The following is a 17,989-nucleotide window of genomic DNA, read 5'->3' on the forward strand; positions in this document are numbered from 1 at the left end:
AAATGTGACTGTACTTTATCACTCATATATCATTAATTATACTATTTAGGCCTATATAGCATTTACAACGTCATCAACAAGTATTGTTTCAATTAAACCTAGAATTAAACTAAAAATAGACAATAAATAGACCTAGGGTTTCAAGCTCTGGTTGATTTCAAGTTGAATGATATTTAGTGATGTTGAAATGTGTTTTGTTGTCACCGCAACCAAATAGCAAGATTTGAAGGAGATGTGTCTTCTGCTTGCATAGTTCCATCTGTGCCACAGACTTACTCTGGATTTCATTCCAGTTTGTCTATATTTAGTCCTATTCTTTGTTGATATTTGGTTATGTTCAGAGGCATCATGCCCATAAGGGGGGAAAGGGCATGTTCCCCCTCAGATTTGTCATTTTTTTTAAAGCATAATATTATGGCTCTAGATTGCAAGGAAAAGTTGTTTCAGGTGTTTGAACATTTCTAAATTCTCCAACATCARCMCMCMTTMCCACCACCCCCCCCCCCCCCCGGATCACCCCCCCATCCATCCACAATGAGTGCATAACGCTCCTGGTTGCATTGACAACCAAACACAATTCAATATCTCTTTTGAAAGACAATGAATGGTAAAATGTAAGTGTCAAATTGATTGACACCCCTAAATATTCTTATAAATAAGGTAGTCAAAAGTGTAGTATTTTGTCCCATATTCCTATCACACAATGACTACATCGAGCTTTTGACTCTCCAAACTTGTTGGGTGCATTTGCAATTAGTTTTGGTTGTGTTACAGATTATCTTGTGCGCATTAGTATGCTATTCAGTATGGTAAATCATGTATTGTGTCATTTTGGAGTCACCTTTATTGTAAATAACATTAGAATATGTTTCTTAACACTTCTAAATTAATGTGGATTCTACCATGATTACGGATAATCTTGAATGAATTGTGAATAATGTCAAAGATCATACCGTTAAGATCTCCCCTGTTACAGTACTTGTAATGGTTCACATTTCTTGGCGGTATGATCTTTGACCGTCTTTGATTTTATGAACAAGTGGTCAATCACGGCAGGCTGGTCAGGTTAGCATAGGGCTAAATGTGCCAGGTTATCTAATGGGAACAGCTAACATGTAGCGTTTTATCACATGCAATTACGTCAACGATTTTAATCGGCTGAAGCGCTTTTTAAACTTAAACCTTTTCTGATGTTTGCAAGTATAGACCCCCTGAAATTGCCTTGCCATTACCTGGTTGCTAAAATGCTATAATGTTCGCCTAATTTCAGTTTATGTGAGGAAAAACAAGCAGTGTAGAGAATCATTGTACCATCTAAACCGATGTGAAATATATTTTCAATAAGCAAACATGTATTGTCAGCTGTTTGAAACTGGTGTGCTAAACCAAAAGTAAAACGATGCAAAGCTAAACTTAAAGATGCACTATGCAGAAATTGGTCCGCCATTTCCTGGTTGCTAAAATTCTAATTTCAGTTTATGTGACAAAACAAGCAAATATAGTTTGTAGTTCAAACCAAAAAAATTGTATTTTCAGCTGTTTGAAGCTGGTGTACAAAACTGAAAGTAAGAACAGAAATCATAGAACTGCTGCACATTGAACAGATCTACCGCTTCTTAGACTTGCTTTCAATGAGAATGGCAGATCTATAACTCACATTTATATGTGAATTTGGTCGGTTGCCAATTTTTTTTTTTTACATATTGCTGCTTTATGGTGGGGGAAGAGTTGTTTTAGTTCAGGCTGTTGTTGCAATTCGCCTGGTTTCCACCAGGGGGCTGCATTTTACAAAGAGACCCTTTCAAAGTTGGTAGTACCACTAACAGCTTCAGTTGATGTTTTTGTCACTGCACATTGGTTGGGTAACATGTTGAATCTAATACCATGATTGGTCAGCATGAATTATGTTTTTGACTTGAGACAAACAAAACAGAGGAGCGAGATGATGATAGCGTAGAGGGCCCTTGGTCTTCAGATTCCATGATGAGTAATGTTAAGATAATGCCTATAAATTATTTATTGACAAACTGCCGGGACAAGTCAGAGGCCCCAGATAGAATGGTTGCTATGACGACTGATAATCTTCCCTTTGTGTGCACAGGACCCAAATTGTACAAGGAGCCAAGTGCCAAATCGAACAAGCATATCATCCAGAACGCACTGGCCCACTGCTGCCTGGCAGGCAAGGTCAACGAAGGCCAGAAGAACAAGATTCTAGAGGTAATGTGTTCTCTACAATCTAGTCATTCTATTTCTACGGTGTTGGTAGCTCTTCAATACAGTGAAATAACATCTCAGATGAATAATTTATTAACATTATATTAATTTGATTATTGTGATGTTTACTAGGAATGTGTTTATGTAAAAAAAAAATGGGTGTTGATCAGCTTTAATATTGCTGATAAATTGTAGCTTCCATTAATGTAATTGTCTGCATCATTTCCAATCCCCCATATATTTTTTTGTAAATATATTTATATACAGTACCAGTAGTGGTGGAAAAAGTACCCAATTGCCATACTTGAGTAAAAGTAAAGATACCGTAATAGAAAATGACAAGTGAAAGTCACCCAGTAAAATACTACTTGAGTAAAAGTCTAAAAGTATTTCATTTTAAATATACTTAATATCAAAAGTAAATGTAAATGAAAAAATATTCAATTAAAAAATATACTTAAGTATCAAAAGTAAAAGTATAAATCATTTAAAAATCATTATATTAGGCAAACCAGACGGCACCATTTTCTTGTTTATTTTATTTTATGGATAGTCAGGGGCAGTAGGGATGATCAGGAATGTTCCCTTGATAAGTGCATGAATTGGATCAATTTCCAGTCCTGTTAAGCATTCAAAATGTAACGAGTACTTTTGGGTGTCAGGGGAAATGTATGGAGTAAAAACTACATTATTTTCTTTAGGAATGTAGGGGAGTAAAAGTAAAAGTTGTCAAAAATATAAATAGTAAATTAAAGTACAGATACCCCAAAAAATGACTTTACACCACTGAGTACCAGTCAAAGGTTTGGACACACGTACTCATTCAAGGGTTTTTCTTTATTTCTACATTGTAGAATAATAGTGGACATCAAAACTATCAAATAACACATATGGAATCATGTAGTAACCATAACAGTGTTAAACAAATCAAAATATATTTTATGTATAGATTCTTCAAAGTAGCCACCTCCTTGATGACAGATAGACATGTCAAATCAAATCAAATGTATTTATATAGCCCTTCGTACATCGGCTGATACTCAAAGTGCTGTACAGAACCCAGCCTAAACCCCAAACAGCAAGCAATGAAGTGTAGAAGCACAGTGGTAGGAAAAACTCCCTAGAAAGGCCAAAACCTAGAGAGAAACCTAGAGAGGAACCAGGCTATGAGGGGTGGCCAGTCCTCTTCTGGCTGTGCCGGGTGGAGCTTATAACAGAACATGGCCAAGATGTTCAAATGTTCATAAATGACCAGCATGGTCAAATAAATAATAACACAGTAGGTTCGAGGGTGCAGCACCTCAGGAGTAAATGTCAGTTGGCTTTTCATAGCCGATCATTAAGAGTATCTCTACCACTCCTGCGGTCTCTAGAGAGAGTTGAAAACAGCAGGTCTGGGACAGGTAGCACGTCCGGTGAACAGGTCAGGGTTCCATAGCCGCAGGGAGAACAGACAACATGTCTGTTGTCTTCTACTATGCTGTATGAGGACAATAATCATTTCTTTGCTCCCTTTCTGCAGGAAATGGAGAAATCAGAGGCCAACAACTTCCTGGTGTTGTTCCGGGATGGGGGTTGTCAATTCCGTTCTCTGTACACGTACTGCCCCGAGACGGATGAGGCCACAAAGCTGACCGGCATCGGGCCCAATCGCGTCACCCGCAAGATGATCGAGGGCCTCTACAAGTACAATTCAGACAGGAAGCAGTTCAGCCAGATCCCCGCCAAGACCATGTCTGCGAGCGTGGACGCCATCACGATCCACGGCCACCTGTGGCAAACCAAGAAACCAGCCACCCCGAAGAAAGTGGTACCTGCCAAGCCCTAATGGAACTTGCTGTACACTCCCAGCCACCCCCACCATTTCCCTTCAAATGGAACAGTCCACATTCAATTTGCACTTCACTGTACATATCCATGAGGATTCAGCACCTGCAATGCCAGTTAGATGAATGCATACTTCTGTTTTTGTTGTTTTGTTATCTCTTTTCATTCCTGTTAATTTTCCTTTAAAATTCCAAACTGGACATGGGGACTCAGTTAAAGATATGCACAACTGGAATGTAAAACACTATTTAGTTAAGAGTTGTACATGGATATCACTGATGTGTTTAGTACAAGAGATTGTCTGATTTTAGTCATTTTAGTACAGCAAGTGTGTGTGTGTATGTGGTTTTGTATATGCCAAAAGAGCGACAAAAAAGAAAATATACGAATGCCATATGTTTTATTTGGCACACTGAATGTTACTCATCTGTATAGACAGAATTTTGCTTATCTGTTCAAATGTGTGGCCTTACGCTCGTTTTGTTTTTGTATGTCAGTGCAATGAGCTGATTGTAAACCTAGTGCAATCAGCTCAGAGACTTTTGTATGCTGTATGCTGAGGTGACAACGCTTTTTCCATGTTTTAGGTTCAAATGCAAGCTGATAAGTCTGCATAAGCTATACACAACATTGAGGGCCAAAAAACAAGAGCAAAAAACCAACAAGCTTACAGCTAGTGTTAGCCACCCAATACATTGCACGACTAGGCCAAGTGTTTTTCCCCAGCTTATCCCTCCTTTTGGAAAATGTGTTTTAAAGAACTCATCTTAAACCTCACTGTACTTTCTTAATGCTGTGTGTTCACAGCAGGTTTGTGAACTAAAAATAAACATACGTTTACGTGACCTCCTTTCAATTGTCACAAAATGGACCAGATTTGGTGAAATGTCTGTTACGTCTGTCTGTAATGATTTGGGCCATTTGAAAATGCTAAGTTTCTTAACTATGGATATAAACTCATGATATAGAACAATTTAATGTTATTAAGGATTGTGATTTAGATTTTGGACTATGAAAATGGACTACAGCCCTAGTTAGGTACCATTATATTTATTATACCATAAACAGTAATTGTTGTTGATTCTGTTTTAGTTCAGTCAAATGTTTTCAGAATGTTATCATTTTTAAAATTCTCAAATGTCAAATTCCTTGTCATAAGTTTGTTTATAGGATACTGCTTGACAGTGAGATTAACACACAGCTTGTGTATTATTTTGCATACTTATCAGGTATAGAAAAATACTGATTTATTTAATTTGCATTTAAGTATTTCAAGACAATTATGTATCACATGATGTGGTAGATGCCACACTCATTTGGTAAGAAAGTACTTTGGTATGAGTACATTTTTAGAGACCCCACTTCTACAGCACACATGGAGACCAGACTGATGTTATGTAAGGCAAATATTTCCCCCCACTCTAATAGCTGACTGAAGGCAGAATGTGGCAAAGTTTGTCACTCCAATACGGGTAGAGGCTTCTTACTGTCTCCCACCAGCGTCAACACTTTCCTTTTGTCTATTAAAGTATCCTCGTCGAGCAACAACTTGTGTAGGTTGGGGATTAAGGGATCACAAACATACAAGACTCCACACACCCTATACGGTTCAAACATTGGTGTTTGGTTTTCATTGGGGTATATTTATAGAATTACCAAAAGAGAAGTTATGCGTCTCTGGAATTTTGTAGAAAATGATATTGCTATGGGACTACTGTTACAGTTGTCTTATTAGGCCGTTTAAGGCCAAGATTAATGGCTATTTATTCATAAATGAGTGGACATTGTACAGTGTTGCCGTAAATTAGTCTGTCCATCCTCCTGATGAAGCATTGCTTCCATTTTGTTTATCAGACCGTGTGGTGTCATTCAACATATTGCTGAACATTGTAGGTTTGTTTTGTTTCTCTTTTGCATTGAATAAAATGAAGCATGGCCTCAAGTGTGTTGTGTATCTCAATTGTCATATCAAGTTGGTTGAGAGCGGTCTTAGTGCCAGCTTCGTTCTGTGGTGGTAAATAGACGGCTACGAATAATATAGATGAGAACTCTCTAGATAGCGTAGTCTACAGCTTATCATAAGGTACTCTACCACAGGCGAGCAATACCTACCACAGGCGAGCAAGACTTCTTTAATGTTAGACATCACGCACCAGCTGTTACTGACAAATAGACACACACCCCCACCCCTCGTCTTACCAGAGGTAGCGTCTCTGTTCTGCCGGTGCATGGAAATCCCGCTACCTCTATATTGTCCGTATTGTCGTTCAGCCATGTCTCGGTGAAACATAAGATGTTACAGTTTTTAATGTCCCGTTGGTAGGATAATCTTAATCATAGGTCATCAATTTTATTTTCCAATGATTGCACGTTAGCAAGAAGAACGGATTGCTGTGGGAGTTTACTTGCTTGCCTATGGATTCTCATAAGGCTGTCCGATCTGCGGCTGCTTTTCCTGCTTCTTTTCACGCAAAAAGCATGGATCTGGGCCAGTTCCAGTGAAAGCAGGATATCCTTCTCGTCGGATTCGTTAAAGGAAAGAGTTTCTTCCAGTCATCGGTGAGTAATCCCTCTTCTGATGTCCAGAAGTTATATTTGGTCATAAGAGACGGTAGCAGCAACATTATGTACACAATAAGTAAAAAAAGAAGTTACACAAAATGCAAAAAAACGAACAAAGTAGCATAATTGGTTGGGAGAATGTAAAACGTCAGCCATGTTCTTCGGCGCCATCTTTATCATTCATGGTTTCCTCACTCGTAAAGGTGGTGGAATTACGAGGGAATTAAGTCAAGGTCAGAATACGTCTTATCTCTAGACACACCTCTGCCACACCTTCATTTTTTAAATTTCCATCCCAAACAAATAGCGGGTGAATAGCATGCTATGTTCATGCTTAAGTTCAAGGTCAGAATACGCATAAGGAGAAAAGTGCATGAAAATTTAACTATGTTCCATTTACTCGCGCTTAACTCGGGTCGGAAACGTGACCATAGGCTATTAATTTATTATCAGAAAATGATATATTTTTCAGGTTGAGCCTTTATGATTACGTCTTTCTAATGCAATTGGTGAATTTTGGCAATCAATGGACTTCCACAGTGGCCCGGTATTGTCTACTACTCCAATGACTCCAATGGCTGAAACATGCACAGAGCACACACAATGTCTGGGAAAGCAATGTCAGGGATGTGAACAGTGTCGTGGCAATTTCCTGTATTACCAAATGATGAGAGAGCAAACCACACACCAGTCAGAGTTATACTTAAACTTTACCTTTAATAATAATTAAGCTTTTGCAATAGCATTTTGACTTTCAACATTTCAGTATCTCTAATGAAAAGTTGAGAGTGGCCAACATAATGGCAACTGAGATCTTTTATAGCAAAGATCCACCACCTAGTCGACATGACAAACTACAGATAATAGGAACTGTTCACAAAGAAAGACTTTTACTTCAGAGAGGAGTGTCCCATAGCTAGACAGCATTCGCTATAAATTATCGTTCAGTTCGATCTCCTAAACAAGGTTCTTATCTCGTTCTTGGTACTTCATAGTACTAAAACATTACCTCATCCAATGGCATATATCAATTGTCAATTCTAGATACTGCCATCTCAAATACACCCCCTCCTGGACAAGCTCACTGAAGACAGTGAGCCTCTTAGGTCATATACTAGGTCAAGATAAGGGCAACATCAGAGGGGTAATACAATGTTTCCAGACACTGCCATACTCCTCCCCCCAATGAGAAAAGGAGGGAGTGACTGGCGTACAGACATTGTATGAGATAACTAACTGGTTCCCCATTAATCACGCCATCCCTTCACATGGTTTAGGAATAGTTACATACACATTCCCATAAGAAGACAATGTTCCATTCTGTCCTCCTCCCCTTCTGATATTCTGCATAGCACCACATGGTTTAACAGATACATTGACATATGAAGACAAGCCTGACCTCTCCCCTCTCTGGGCCCCAAGTGACTAAGCCCTAGCTGAGAAGTGATAACTGCAACTGCCAACCCTATAGTCCAAAGGGAACCATTCTAATGACAAGTATCTCACAAGCATATGATGAAAATAAAACATCTTATCTATGTTACCCAATTAATTCTGATTCATCCCCAACAACAGTTATATTATCATTGTGGTAATTGGAGGTGTCATAACTCTCCTGTGATGACCTGCAGGATCAGGTTACAGGGGATCCACTCTACAGTCGTGGCCAAAAGTTTTGAGAATGACACAAATATAAATTTTCACAAAGTCTGCTGCCTCAGTTTGTATGATGGCAATTTGCTTAAATGCCAGAATGTTATGAAGAGTGATCAGATGAATTGCAATTAATTGCAAAGTCCCTCTTTGCCATACAAAAGAACTGAATCCCCCAAAAACATTTCCACTGCATTTCAGCCCTGCCACAAAAGGACCAGCTGACATCATGTCAGTGATTCTCTTGTTAACACAGGTGTGTGTTGACGAGGACAAGCCTGGAGATCACTCTGTCATGCTGATTGAGTTTGAATAACAGACTGGAAGCTTCAAAAGGAGGGTGGTGCTTGGAATCATTGTTCTTCCTCTGTCATCCATGGTTACCTGCAAGGAAACACGTGCCGTCATCATTGCTTTGCACAAAAAGGGCTTCACAGGCAAGGATATTGCTGCCAGTAAGATTGCACCTAAATCAACCATTTATCGGATCATCAAGAACGTCAAGGAGAGCGGTTCAATTGTTGTGAAGAAGGCTTCAGGGCGCCCAAGAAAGTCCAGCAAGCGCCAAGACCGTCTACCAAAGTTGATTCAACTGCGGGATGGGGCACCACCAGTACAGAGCTTGCTCAGGAATGGCACCAGGCAGGTGTGAGTGCATCTGCACGCACAGTGAGGCGAAGACTTTTGGAGGATGGCCTGGTGTCAAGAAGGGCAGCAAAGAAGCCACTTCTCTCCAGGAAAAACATCAGGGACAGACTGATGCCCCGATTGTTTGGGGCATCCAGAAAAAAAGCTTGTCCGGAGAAGACAAGGTGAAGGCTACCATCAGTCCTGTGTCATGCCAACAGTAAAGCATCCTGAGACCATTCATGTGTGAAGTTGCTTCTCAGCCAAGGGAGTGGGCTCACTCACTATTTTGCCTAAGAACACAGCCATGAATAAAGAATGGTACCAACACATCCTCCGTGAGCAACTTCTCCCAACCATCCAGGAACAGTTTGGTGACGAACAATGCCTTTTCCAGCATGATGGAGCACCTTGCCATAAGGCATATTGATAACTAAGTGGCTCGGAGAACAAAACATCAATATTTTGGGTCCATGGCCAAGAAACTCCCCAGACCTTAATCCCATTGAGAACTTGTGGTCAATCCTCAAGAGGCGGGTGGACAAACAAAAACCCACAAATTCTGACAAACTCCAAGCATTGATTATGCAAGAATGGGCTGCCATCAGTCAGGATGTGGCCCAGAAGTTAATTGACAGCATGCCAGGGCGGATTGCAGAGGTCTTGAAAAAGAAGGGTCAACACTGCAAATATTGAGTCTTTGCATCAACTTCATGTAATTGTCAATAAAAGCCTTTGACACTTATGAAATGCTTGTAATTATACTTCCGTATTCCATAGTAACATCTGACAAAAATATCTAAAGACACTGAAGCAGCAAACTTTGTGGAAGTTAATATTTGTGTCATTCTCAAAACTTTTGGCAACGACTGTACAGTGTGCTCTCTCTCACAGAGGGGGAGAGCGAGAAGTCGACTGTTTTATGCTCGGTCATAAAATTCGCTTCCCCTGTGCTCTGTAGTATTCGAGATTGGAACATAAACTGTGGAACACAGAGAGACCCTTGGAAATCAAACGTTTGAATAATTTTTATAATAAAATCTATTTTTGAGAATGTGGGAATGGTCCGTGGACACTAAGGGACAGTCATGTCGAGTGTGTTTCATTTGGTGATCTAATGAAGGACGGGAAACACACATAACTGTATCTCTTATAGTGTACATTTCCCAGCTGTCAGGTTTACATCTAAATATTGTGAAACGTATGTGATTAAACATGAAACTATTTGTGAATAGATGTAATGTGATGTTAACCTTCTAAATGAGAAAATATGGGTTTTCATATAAAGTTAACCAAATCAGTGGTCATGCCCACGTGAGCATAGACATTAAGTCGGCGTCATGGAACCGCCCCTTCATCCACAGAGTATAAAACCCACTTCCTACTAAATTTACATTAACACAGAACCCAAACCGGCTGCGCGCATGCGGCGATCGTCTGCCATCGTGCAAAATGTATTTTGTTCCCCCACACCAAACGTGATCACGACACGCATGTTAAAATATCAAAACTCTGAACCAATTACATTAATTTGGGGACAGGTCGAAAAGCATTAAACATTTATGGCAATTTGGCTAGCTAGTTTGCACTTGCTAGTTAATTTGTCCTATTTAGCTAGCTTGCTGTTGCTAGCTAATTTGTCCTGGGATATAAACATTGAGTTACTATTTTTACTGAAATAAACAAGGTCCTCTACTCCGCCAATTAATCCACACAAACAGTCAACCGAATCGTTTCTAGTCATCTCTCCTCCTTCCAGGCTTTTTCTTCTTTGAACTTATATGTTGATTGGCATCTAAACTTTCATGGTATTACCACGATGATCGACAACACAGTTCGTCTTTCAATCACCCACGTGGGTATAAGCAATGAGGAGATGGCACGTGGGTATCTGCTTCTATAAACCAATGAGGATGGGAGAGGCAGAACTTGCAGCATGATCTGCGTCACAAATAGAACTGACTTCTATTTTAGCCCTTGGCAACGCAGACGCTCAAGTAAAAGTACAAATATTGGTCCTGCTACTTCTAGTGTAGAGAGCGTGAAGAGGGCGAAGGTAGTGAATTACAAAAGTAATGATGTGTCAGAGTGATAAGTTGTAAAAGTGTTTGATGCAACCACAGGGTATCATCTACAACCTATTCGTCTAACCAATGTCATAAAGAAAGAGATTGGTGACGTCAAACTTGCCCGATTCAATGGTAATGGTAGACTTAATATTCTGTGCTAGCCATTCAGTAAGGGAAGATTCTTCAAAAGGAAAACCCTCAATGGGAAGAAGATCATGTCCCAGGAGCTTCTGCTAAATTGAGGGGGGTCATTTGAGGTGGGTCATTTCTGGTGTTCCACTATCTATGTCTATAGATTACATACAATAAAATGTGAGGGGGGTACAGTGATTGAGGCCAAAATTATGTTCAGTAAGAAAGAGGGGCAGAGGAGTGAAAGCTTGTCAGTACTACTGATATTTTGGAAGTTTTTGCCTAAAAAAGTACAGATGGCCTTCTGAGTTTCACTGTCAGCAACTTTTTGGGTGACCCCACAAAATGTACATAGAAATGTGCAAGTCTAGATCTGTTCTATGTGTACTATTACTATGCTTCCCATTCTCAAGTTAAGTTGTTGTGTCTTTTACTTTTGGTTTTGTACACCAGCTTCAAATAGCTGAAAATACAATATTTTGGGTTATGGAAAATATATTTCACAGCGGTTTAGACGGTACAATGATTCTCTACGCTATATTTGCTTGTTTTGTCACATAAATTGAAATTAAGCAAACTATTTGAATTTTAGCAACCAGGAAATGGCAGAGCAATTTCTGAATAGTGTATCTTTAAAGTCTGCCATTTCCTGGTTGCTAAAACTCTAATAGTTCACCTAATTTCAGTTTATGTGACAAAATATTCAAGTATAGTGTAGAGAATCATATTTGTATTCGGTGCAGGCTTCCTTCTTTTCACTCTGTCAATTAGGTTAGTATTGTGGAGTAACTACAATGTTGTTGATCCATCCTCCGTTTTATCCTATCACAGCCATTAAACTCTGTAACTGATTATAAAGTCACCATTGGCCTCATGGTGAAATCCCTGAGCGGTTTCCTTCCTCTCCGGCAACTGAGTTAGGAAGGACTCCTGTATCTTTGTAGTGACTGGGTGTATTGCCACACCATCCAAAGTGTAAATAATAAGTTCACCATGCTCAAATAGATTTCAATGTCAGCTTTTTTGATTTTGACCCATCTACCAATAGGTGCCCTTCTTTGTGAGGGAAATTGGAAAACCTCCCTGATCTTTGTGGTTGTATCTGCGTTTGAAATTCACTGCTCGACTGAGGGACCTTACAGATACTTGCATGTGTGGGGTACAGAGCTGAGGTAGTCATTAAAAAATCATGTAGAGTCGATGTCCGCGCCCCCACACACATCGAATTAGCATATTTAAGAAATCCCATCACAATCCGTCTGTTTAAGCTAGAGATATCTGTTTTTTTGCAAGGGCTGTGTCTCAATCCACCACATCCGCCACTGGAAGCTTTCTGCATCTGTGATGGAAGGTGGATGAGCTACAGCTGTGTTTGTCAGACCATGAGACATCCCGAAAATCAGTATTCTCACGTAAACATCTGTAGCGTCCAAACAGTCAAGGCACTAATATGACCCATCAATGGACAGGTGAGACTCTCACGAACATGTACACTACCTTTCAAAAGTTTGGGGTCACTTAGAAATTTTCTTGTTGTTGAAAGAAAAGCACATTTTTCATCCATTAAAACGACATCAAATTGATCAGAAATACAGTGTAGACATTGTTACTGTTTTAAATGACCATTGCAGCTGGAAACAGCAGATTCCTTATGGAATATCTACATAGGCGTACAGAGGCCCATTATCAGCAACCATGACTCCTGTGTTCCAATGGCACGTTGTGTTAGCTAATCCAAGTTTATCATTTCAAAAACTTTGTAGCGGTGCAGGGGAAAAAGTGAGAGGAGCATTGGGGATAGTCGCATTAGAAGGGGTGGGAGATGAGGAAATGTTAGAGGCAAATAGGAATCCTGGTGATTAAAGAGCTCAGCCATGTGCTACTTGTCAGTAACAACCACATCATCAACATTAAGGGACATGGGCAGCTGTGAGGAGGAGGGTTTATTCTCCAGGTCTTTAACCGTTTTCCAGAACTTCTTGGGGTTTCCTTAAAGTAGCTAACTTTGGCCTTCCGGATAGCCTGAGTGCACTTATTTCTCATTTGCCTGAACGAGAGCCAGTCAGCCTGAGTATGCGTTAGCCAAATTGAATTCTTGAGGTGGAGTAACTCTGCCAGGTCACAGTTGAACCAGGGTCCGAACCTGTTTTTAATTCTCATTTTATTTACGGGGGCGCATTTGTTAAAAATACCACTGAAAATATAAAAAATAAGCTCCAAGCGTCTTCAACAGAGGGGGATCATGCTGATTCTATACCAATTTACAGAGGCTAGGTCATGAAGGAAGGCTTGCTCATGAAAGTTTTGACAAATCAGGACAGGTCGTTTCACTGAGCAGCCACTAAGAACACAGGCTGTAAAACAGTTATCACTAAGGTCATTACAGAAAACACATCCTGCCATTGTTGGGCTCAAGGGCTTTGACACCTCTCACTTCACACCTCAGTGCTAATTGAAGTTGCAACCGGATCTGTTCTGTCCTAGCAAGCTTGGTCGACTTAACTTAGCATTCAGTCCTTATAAAGAAAAAAATATAATTGTAATGTATTTTTCTTCTTGGCTTTAAAAGTAGCTTCAGACTAAACATTACTCACTCAGTTCCAGGTTGGATGGTGTTTTCGGGTTTCTGTTGTGCTTCGTTTGCTGGTCGTTGGTTTGCCAGAGCATTAGCTGTAAAGTCCTTGGAAATAAGAACCTTTGATAGTAGGAATCCTTCCAGGTAATTTTGTTCAAAATCAGGTTGCAGGTTTGGAGTTTTTATTTGGAGTGATGGTTATGTTGTGGAGGGTAGTATCCTGTATATGACCTTGCGGAAAAATCCAAGTTAATCTCTAAATCTATATTATTGTCAAATCATGCTGAAAAAAATGCAGGAGCCCATCTGCTCATGATCTCTCTACTCTCTCCCTCCATTCATTGACTACTACTGCCTTGGAAGTGAGGGATCTAACATTAAGTAGCCCTATTTTGAGATATGGCAGGAATGGATGAGATCTTTATTCCAGTGAGATTGCTAAAGCGAACACCGCCATGTTTAGTTTTGCCCAACCTAGATCGAGGTACAGACACGGTCTCAATGGGGAAAGCTGAGCTGACTACACTGACTGTGCTAGTGGCAGACTCCACTAAGCTGGCTAACAGCCTGCTACCTGGCCTGCACCTTATCTCATTGTGGAGTTAGAGCACTGTTTATGTTGATAGATGAGAGCACCCCTCTAGCTAGGATTGAGTCCGTCACCCACTCAGCAGACCAGGCTCGGTCCTGTTTGTGTGTGTCCAAGAAAGTGGGCCAATAATCGACAAATTCTATCTTTTGGGAGGGACAGAAAACAGTTTCAACCAGCGATTGAGTTGCGAGACTCTGCTATAGAGCTCATCACTCCCCCTAACTGGGAGGGGGCCAGAGACAATTACTCAACGCCGCCACATCTTTTTAGCTAATTTAGATGCTGAAGCTATGTTACGCTTGGTGACATCTGACTGTTTCATCCGAACATCGTTGGTGCCGACGTGGGTAACAATATCCCTATACTCTCTACGCTCACCAGTTTTAGCCTTATCCAGCACCCTCTTCAGATTAGCCTTTACGTCGGTAGCCCTGCCCCCTGGTAAACAGTGTATGATCCCTGGATGTTTATTTTTAAGTCTAATATTGCGGGTAATGGAGTCTGCAATGACTAGGGTTTTCAAGTTGTCAGAGCTTATAGAGGCGTCGGTGGCTCGGACCCCATAACGGGTGGAGGAGAGACCTGAGAAGGCTCGGCCTCCGACTCGTTGCTTAATAGGGAGAACCGGCTGAAAGTGAATGAGCGACACCGATTGAGCATGCGGACAGCATTTCTTTCCAGAAGCCTTGAGAAAATTGACCGGCTGTGGGGACTGTGCGGCGGGAATTCTACTACTATCTGTACTTACTGGTGGCACAGACGCTGTTTCATCATTAGGCAAATGCCCTTGCCTAATGATTGTATCTGAAGCTGGGGCTTCCAACATAAGTGGTTTAGTGCCAAAGATATATTTACAAAATCCTGATCTTTTTTTAAAACTCAGATAAAGGAAAAACACATTAAAACAAACTTTATCTGTTTTTCCATGTATGCATATATTATTCAAGGTGCTTCTATGGGCTAATAGCAGTAAGACCAAATTCAATGTTTCATCAAATATACAGTACCAGTCAAAATGACACACCTACTCATTCAAGGTGTTTTTCTTTATTTTGACTATTTTCTACATTGTAGAATAATAGTGAAGACATCAAACCTATGAAAAAACACATATGGAATCATGTAGTAACCAAAAAAAGTGTTCAACTAATCAAAATATATTTTATAGAAGGATAGTGATGGAGTGCTGCATCATTTATAGAAGGATAGTGATGGAGTGCTGCATCAGATGACCTGGCCTCCACAATCACCTGACCTCAACCCAATTGAGATGGTTTGGGATGAGTTGGACCGCAGAGTGAAGGAAAAGCAGCCAACAAGTGCTCAGCATATATGGGAACTCCTTTAAGACTGTTGAAAAAGCATTCCAGGTGAAGCTGGTTGAGAGAATGCCAAGAGTGTGCAAAGCTGTCATCAAGGCAAAAGGTGGCTACTTTGAAGAATCTAAAATGTAACACTTTTTTGGTTACTAGGTGATTCATGATTCCATGTGTTATTTCATAGTTTTGATATCTTCACTATTATTGTACAATGTAGAAAAGAGTAAAAATAAAGAAAAACCCCTTGAATGAGTAGGTGTGTCAAATTTTGACTGGTACTATATATATATATATATGTACAGTGCATTCGGAAAGTATTCAGACCCCTTGACTTTTTCCAAATGTTGTTACGTTACAGTTTCTTTATAGCATTGATGATTTTTTTTTTTTTTACTCAATCTATACACAACACCCCATGATGACAAACAAAACATTAAAAATAAAAACAGAAATACCTTATCTACATAAGTATTCAGACCCTTTGCCATGAGACTTGAAATTGAGCTCAGGTGAATCCTGTTTCCATTGATCATCCTTGAGATGTTTCTACAACTTGATTGGAGTCCACCTGTGGTAAATTCAATTGATTGGACATGATTTAAAAAAGGCACACACCCGGCTATATAAAGTCCCATAGTTGACAGTGCATGTCAGAGCAAAAACCAAGCCATGAGGTCAAAGGAATTGAGACAGCATTGTGTCGAGGCACAGATCTGGGGAAGGGTACCAAAAAATGTCTGCAGCACTAAAGATCCAAGAACAGTGGCCTCCATCATTCTTAAATGGAAGAGGTTTGGAACCACCAAGACTCTTCCTAGAGCTGTCCGCCCTGTCAAACTGAGCAATTGTGGGAGAAAGGCCTTGGTCAGGGAAGTAACCAAGAACCCAATGGTCACTCTGACAGAGCTCTATAGTTCCTCTGTGGAGATGGGTAAACCTTCCAGGACGACAACCATCTCTGCAGCACTCCACCAATCAGGCCTTTATGGAAGCCACTCTTCAGTAAGAGGCACATGACAGCCCACTTAGAGTTTGCCAAAAGGCACCTAAAAGGACTCACGTCTAGAGGATACTTGTAACCATCCCTACGCGCAAGCATGGTGGTGGCAGCATTAGCGGCAGGGACTGGGAGACTAGTCAGGATGGAGGGAAAGATGAACGAAGCAAAGTACAGAGATCCTTGATGAAAACCTGCTCCAGAGCACTCAGGTCCTCAGACTGGGGTCGAAGGTTCACCTTCCAACGACCCTAAGCACACAGCCAAGACAACGCAGGAGTGGCTTAGGAACAAGTCTCTGAATGTCCTTGAGTGGCCCAGCCAGAGCCCGGACTTGGACCCGATCAAACATCTCTGGAGAGACCTGACAGAGCTTGAGAGGATCTGCAAAGAAGAATGGGAGAAACTCCCCAAATACAGGTGTGTCAAGCTTGTAGTGTCATACCAAAGAAGCGATGCTGTAATCGCTGCCAAAAGGTGCTTCAACAAAGTACTGACCTGTTCACCGGATGTGCTACCTTGTCCTGGAACTGCTGTTTTCGACTCCCTCTCTCTACCGCACCTGCTGTCACTAACTCTGAATGATCGGCTATGAAAAGCCAACTGACATTAACTCCTGAGGTGCTGACCTGTTGCACCCTCTACAACCACTGTGATTATTATTATTTGACCCTGCTGGTCATCTATGAACATTTGAACATCTTGGCCATGTACTCTTATAATCGCCACCCAACCCCGCCAGAAGAGTACTGGCCACCCCTCAGAGCCTGGTTCCTCTCTAGGTTTATTCCTAGGTTCCTGCCTTTCTAGGGAGTTTTTCCTAGCCACCGTGCTTCTACACCTGCATTACTTGCTGTTTGGGGTTTTAGGATGGGTTTCTGTATAGCACTCTGTGACATCGACTGATATTAAAGGGCTTTATAAATAAATACATTTGTAAATGTAATATCAGTTTTTTATAAATTAGCCAAAATATCTAAGCCTGTTTTTGCTTTGTCATTATGGGGTATTGTGTGTAGATTGAGGAAAAAAAATAGATATTTTAGAATAAGGCTGTAACGTAACCAAATTTGGAAAAAGTCAAGGGGACTGAATAGTTTCTGAAGGCACTGAATATAGTCCTGTGATCTATGTGCTAGTTTCCCAGAAACAGAAAACCTGTTTAATGGAAATTCTCCATTGAAATTCTTAGTCAGAGACTAAGTTCCCTCGATGTCTGAAAAATCAGGCCACAATGTTGCTTATTACCAATAGCCTTGTGAATGTGCATATTATGCCCCATACACACTGTCATTGTCTGACAGTCAGGGGATAGCTAACCTCGTACTCAGGCTCGAATTGCTGACACATAGCCTGGTAACATTGTGCAACCAAGTGAGATTAGAAAGGGGTGTGGTTAAAATCAAGGCATGAGAGGGA

The 17,989-nt window shown here is 40.6% G+C and overlaps 1 protein-coding gene across 1 annotated transcript in view; it reads left to right on the plus strand.

Annotated features, from left to right (window-relative positions):
- Positions 1-5,986, plus strand: part of camsap2a (calmodulin regulated spectrin-associated protein family, member 2a) — an 87,674-nt gene extending 81,688 nt beyond the window's left edge. Inside the window, exons 18-19 of the mRNA XM_070447455.1 lie at positions 2,102-2,220; positions 3,740-5,986. Coding sequence (XP_070303556.1) covers positions 2,102-2,220; positions 3,740-4,045 — 425 coding nt within the window. The 3' untranslated portion in view covers positions 4,046-5,986. The remainder of the gene's footprint in view (positions 1-2,101; positions 2,221-3,739) is intronic.
- The last annotated feature ends 12,003 nt before the right edge of the window (positions 5,987-17,989 follow it).

The sequence above is a fragment of the Salvelinus sp. IW2-2015 genome, linkage group LG16 (genome assembly GCF_002910315.2).
Source record: "Salvelinus sp. IW2-2015 linkage group LG16, ASM291031v2, whole genome shotgun sequence".
NCBI classification, from domain to species: Eukaryota; Metazoa; Chordata; class Actinopteri; order Salmoniformes; family Salmonidae; genus Salvelinus; species Salvelinus sp. IW2-2015.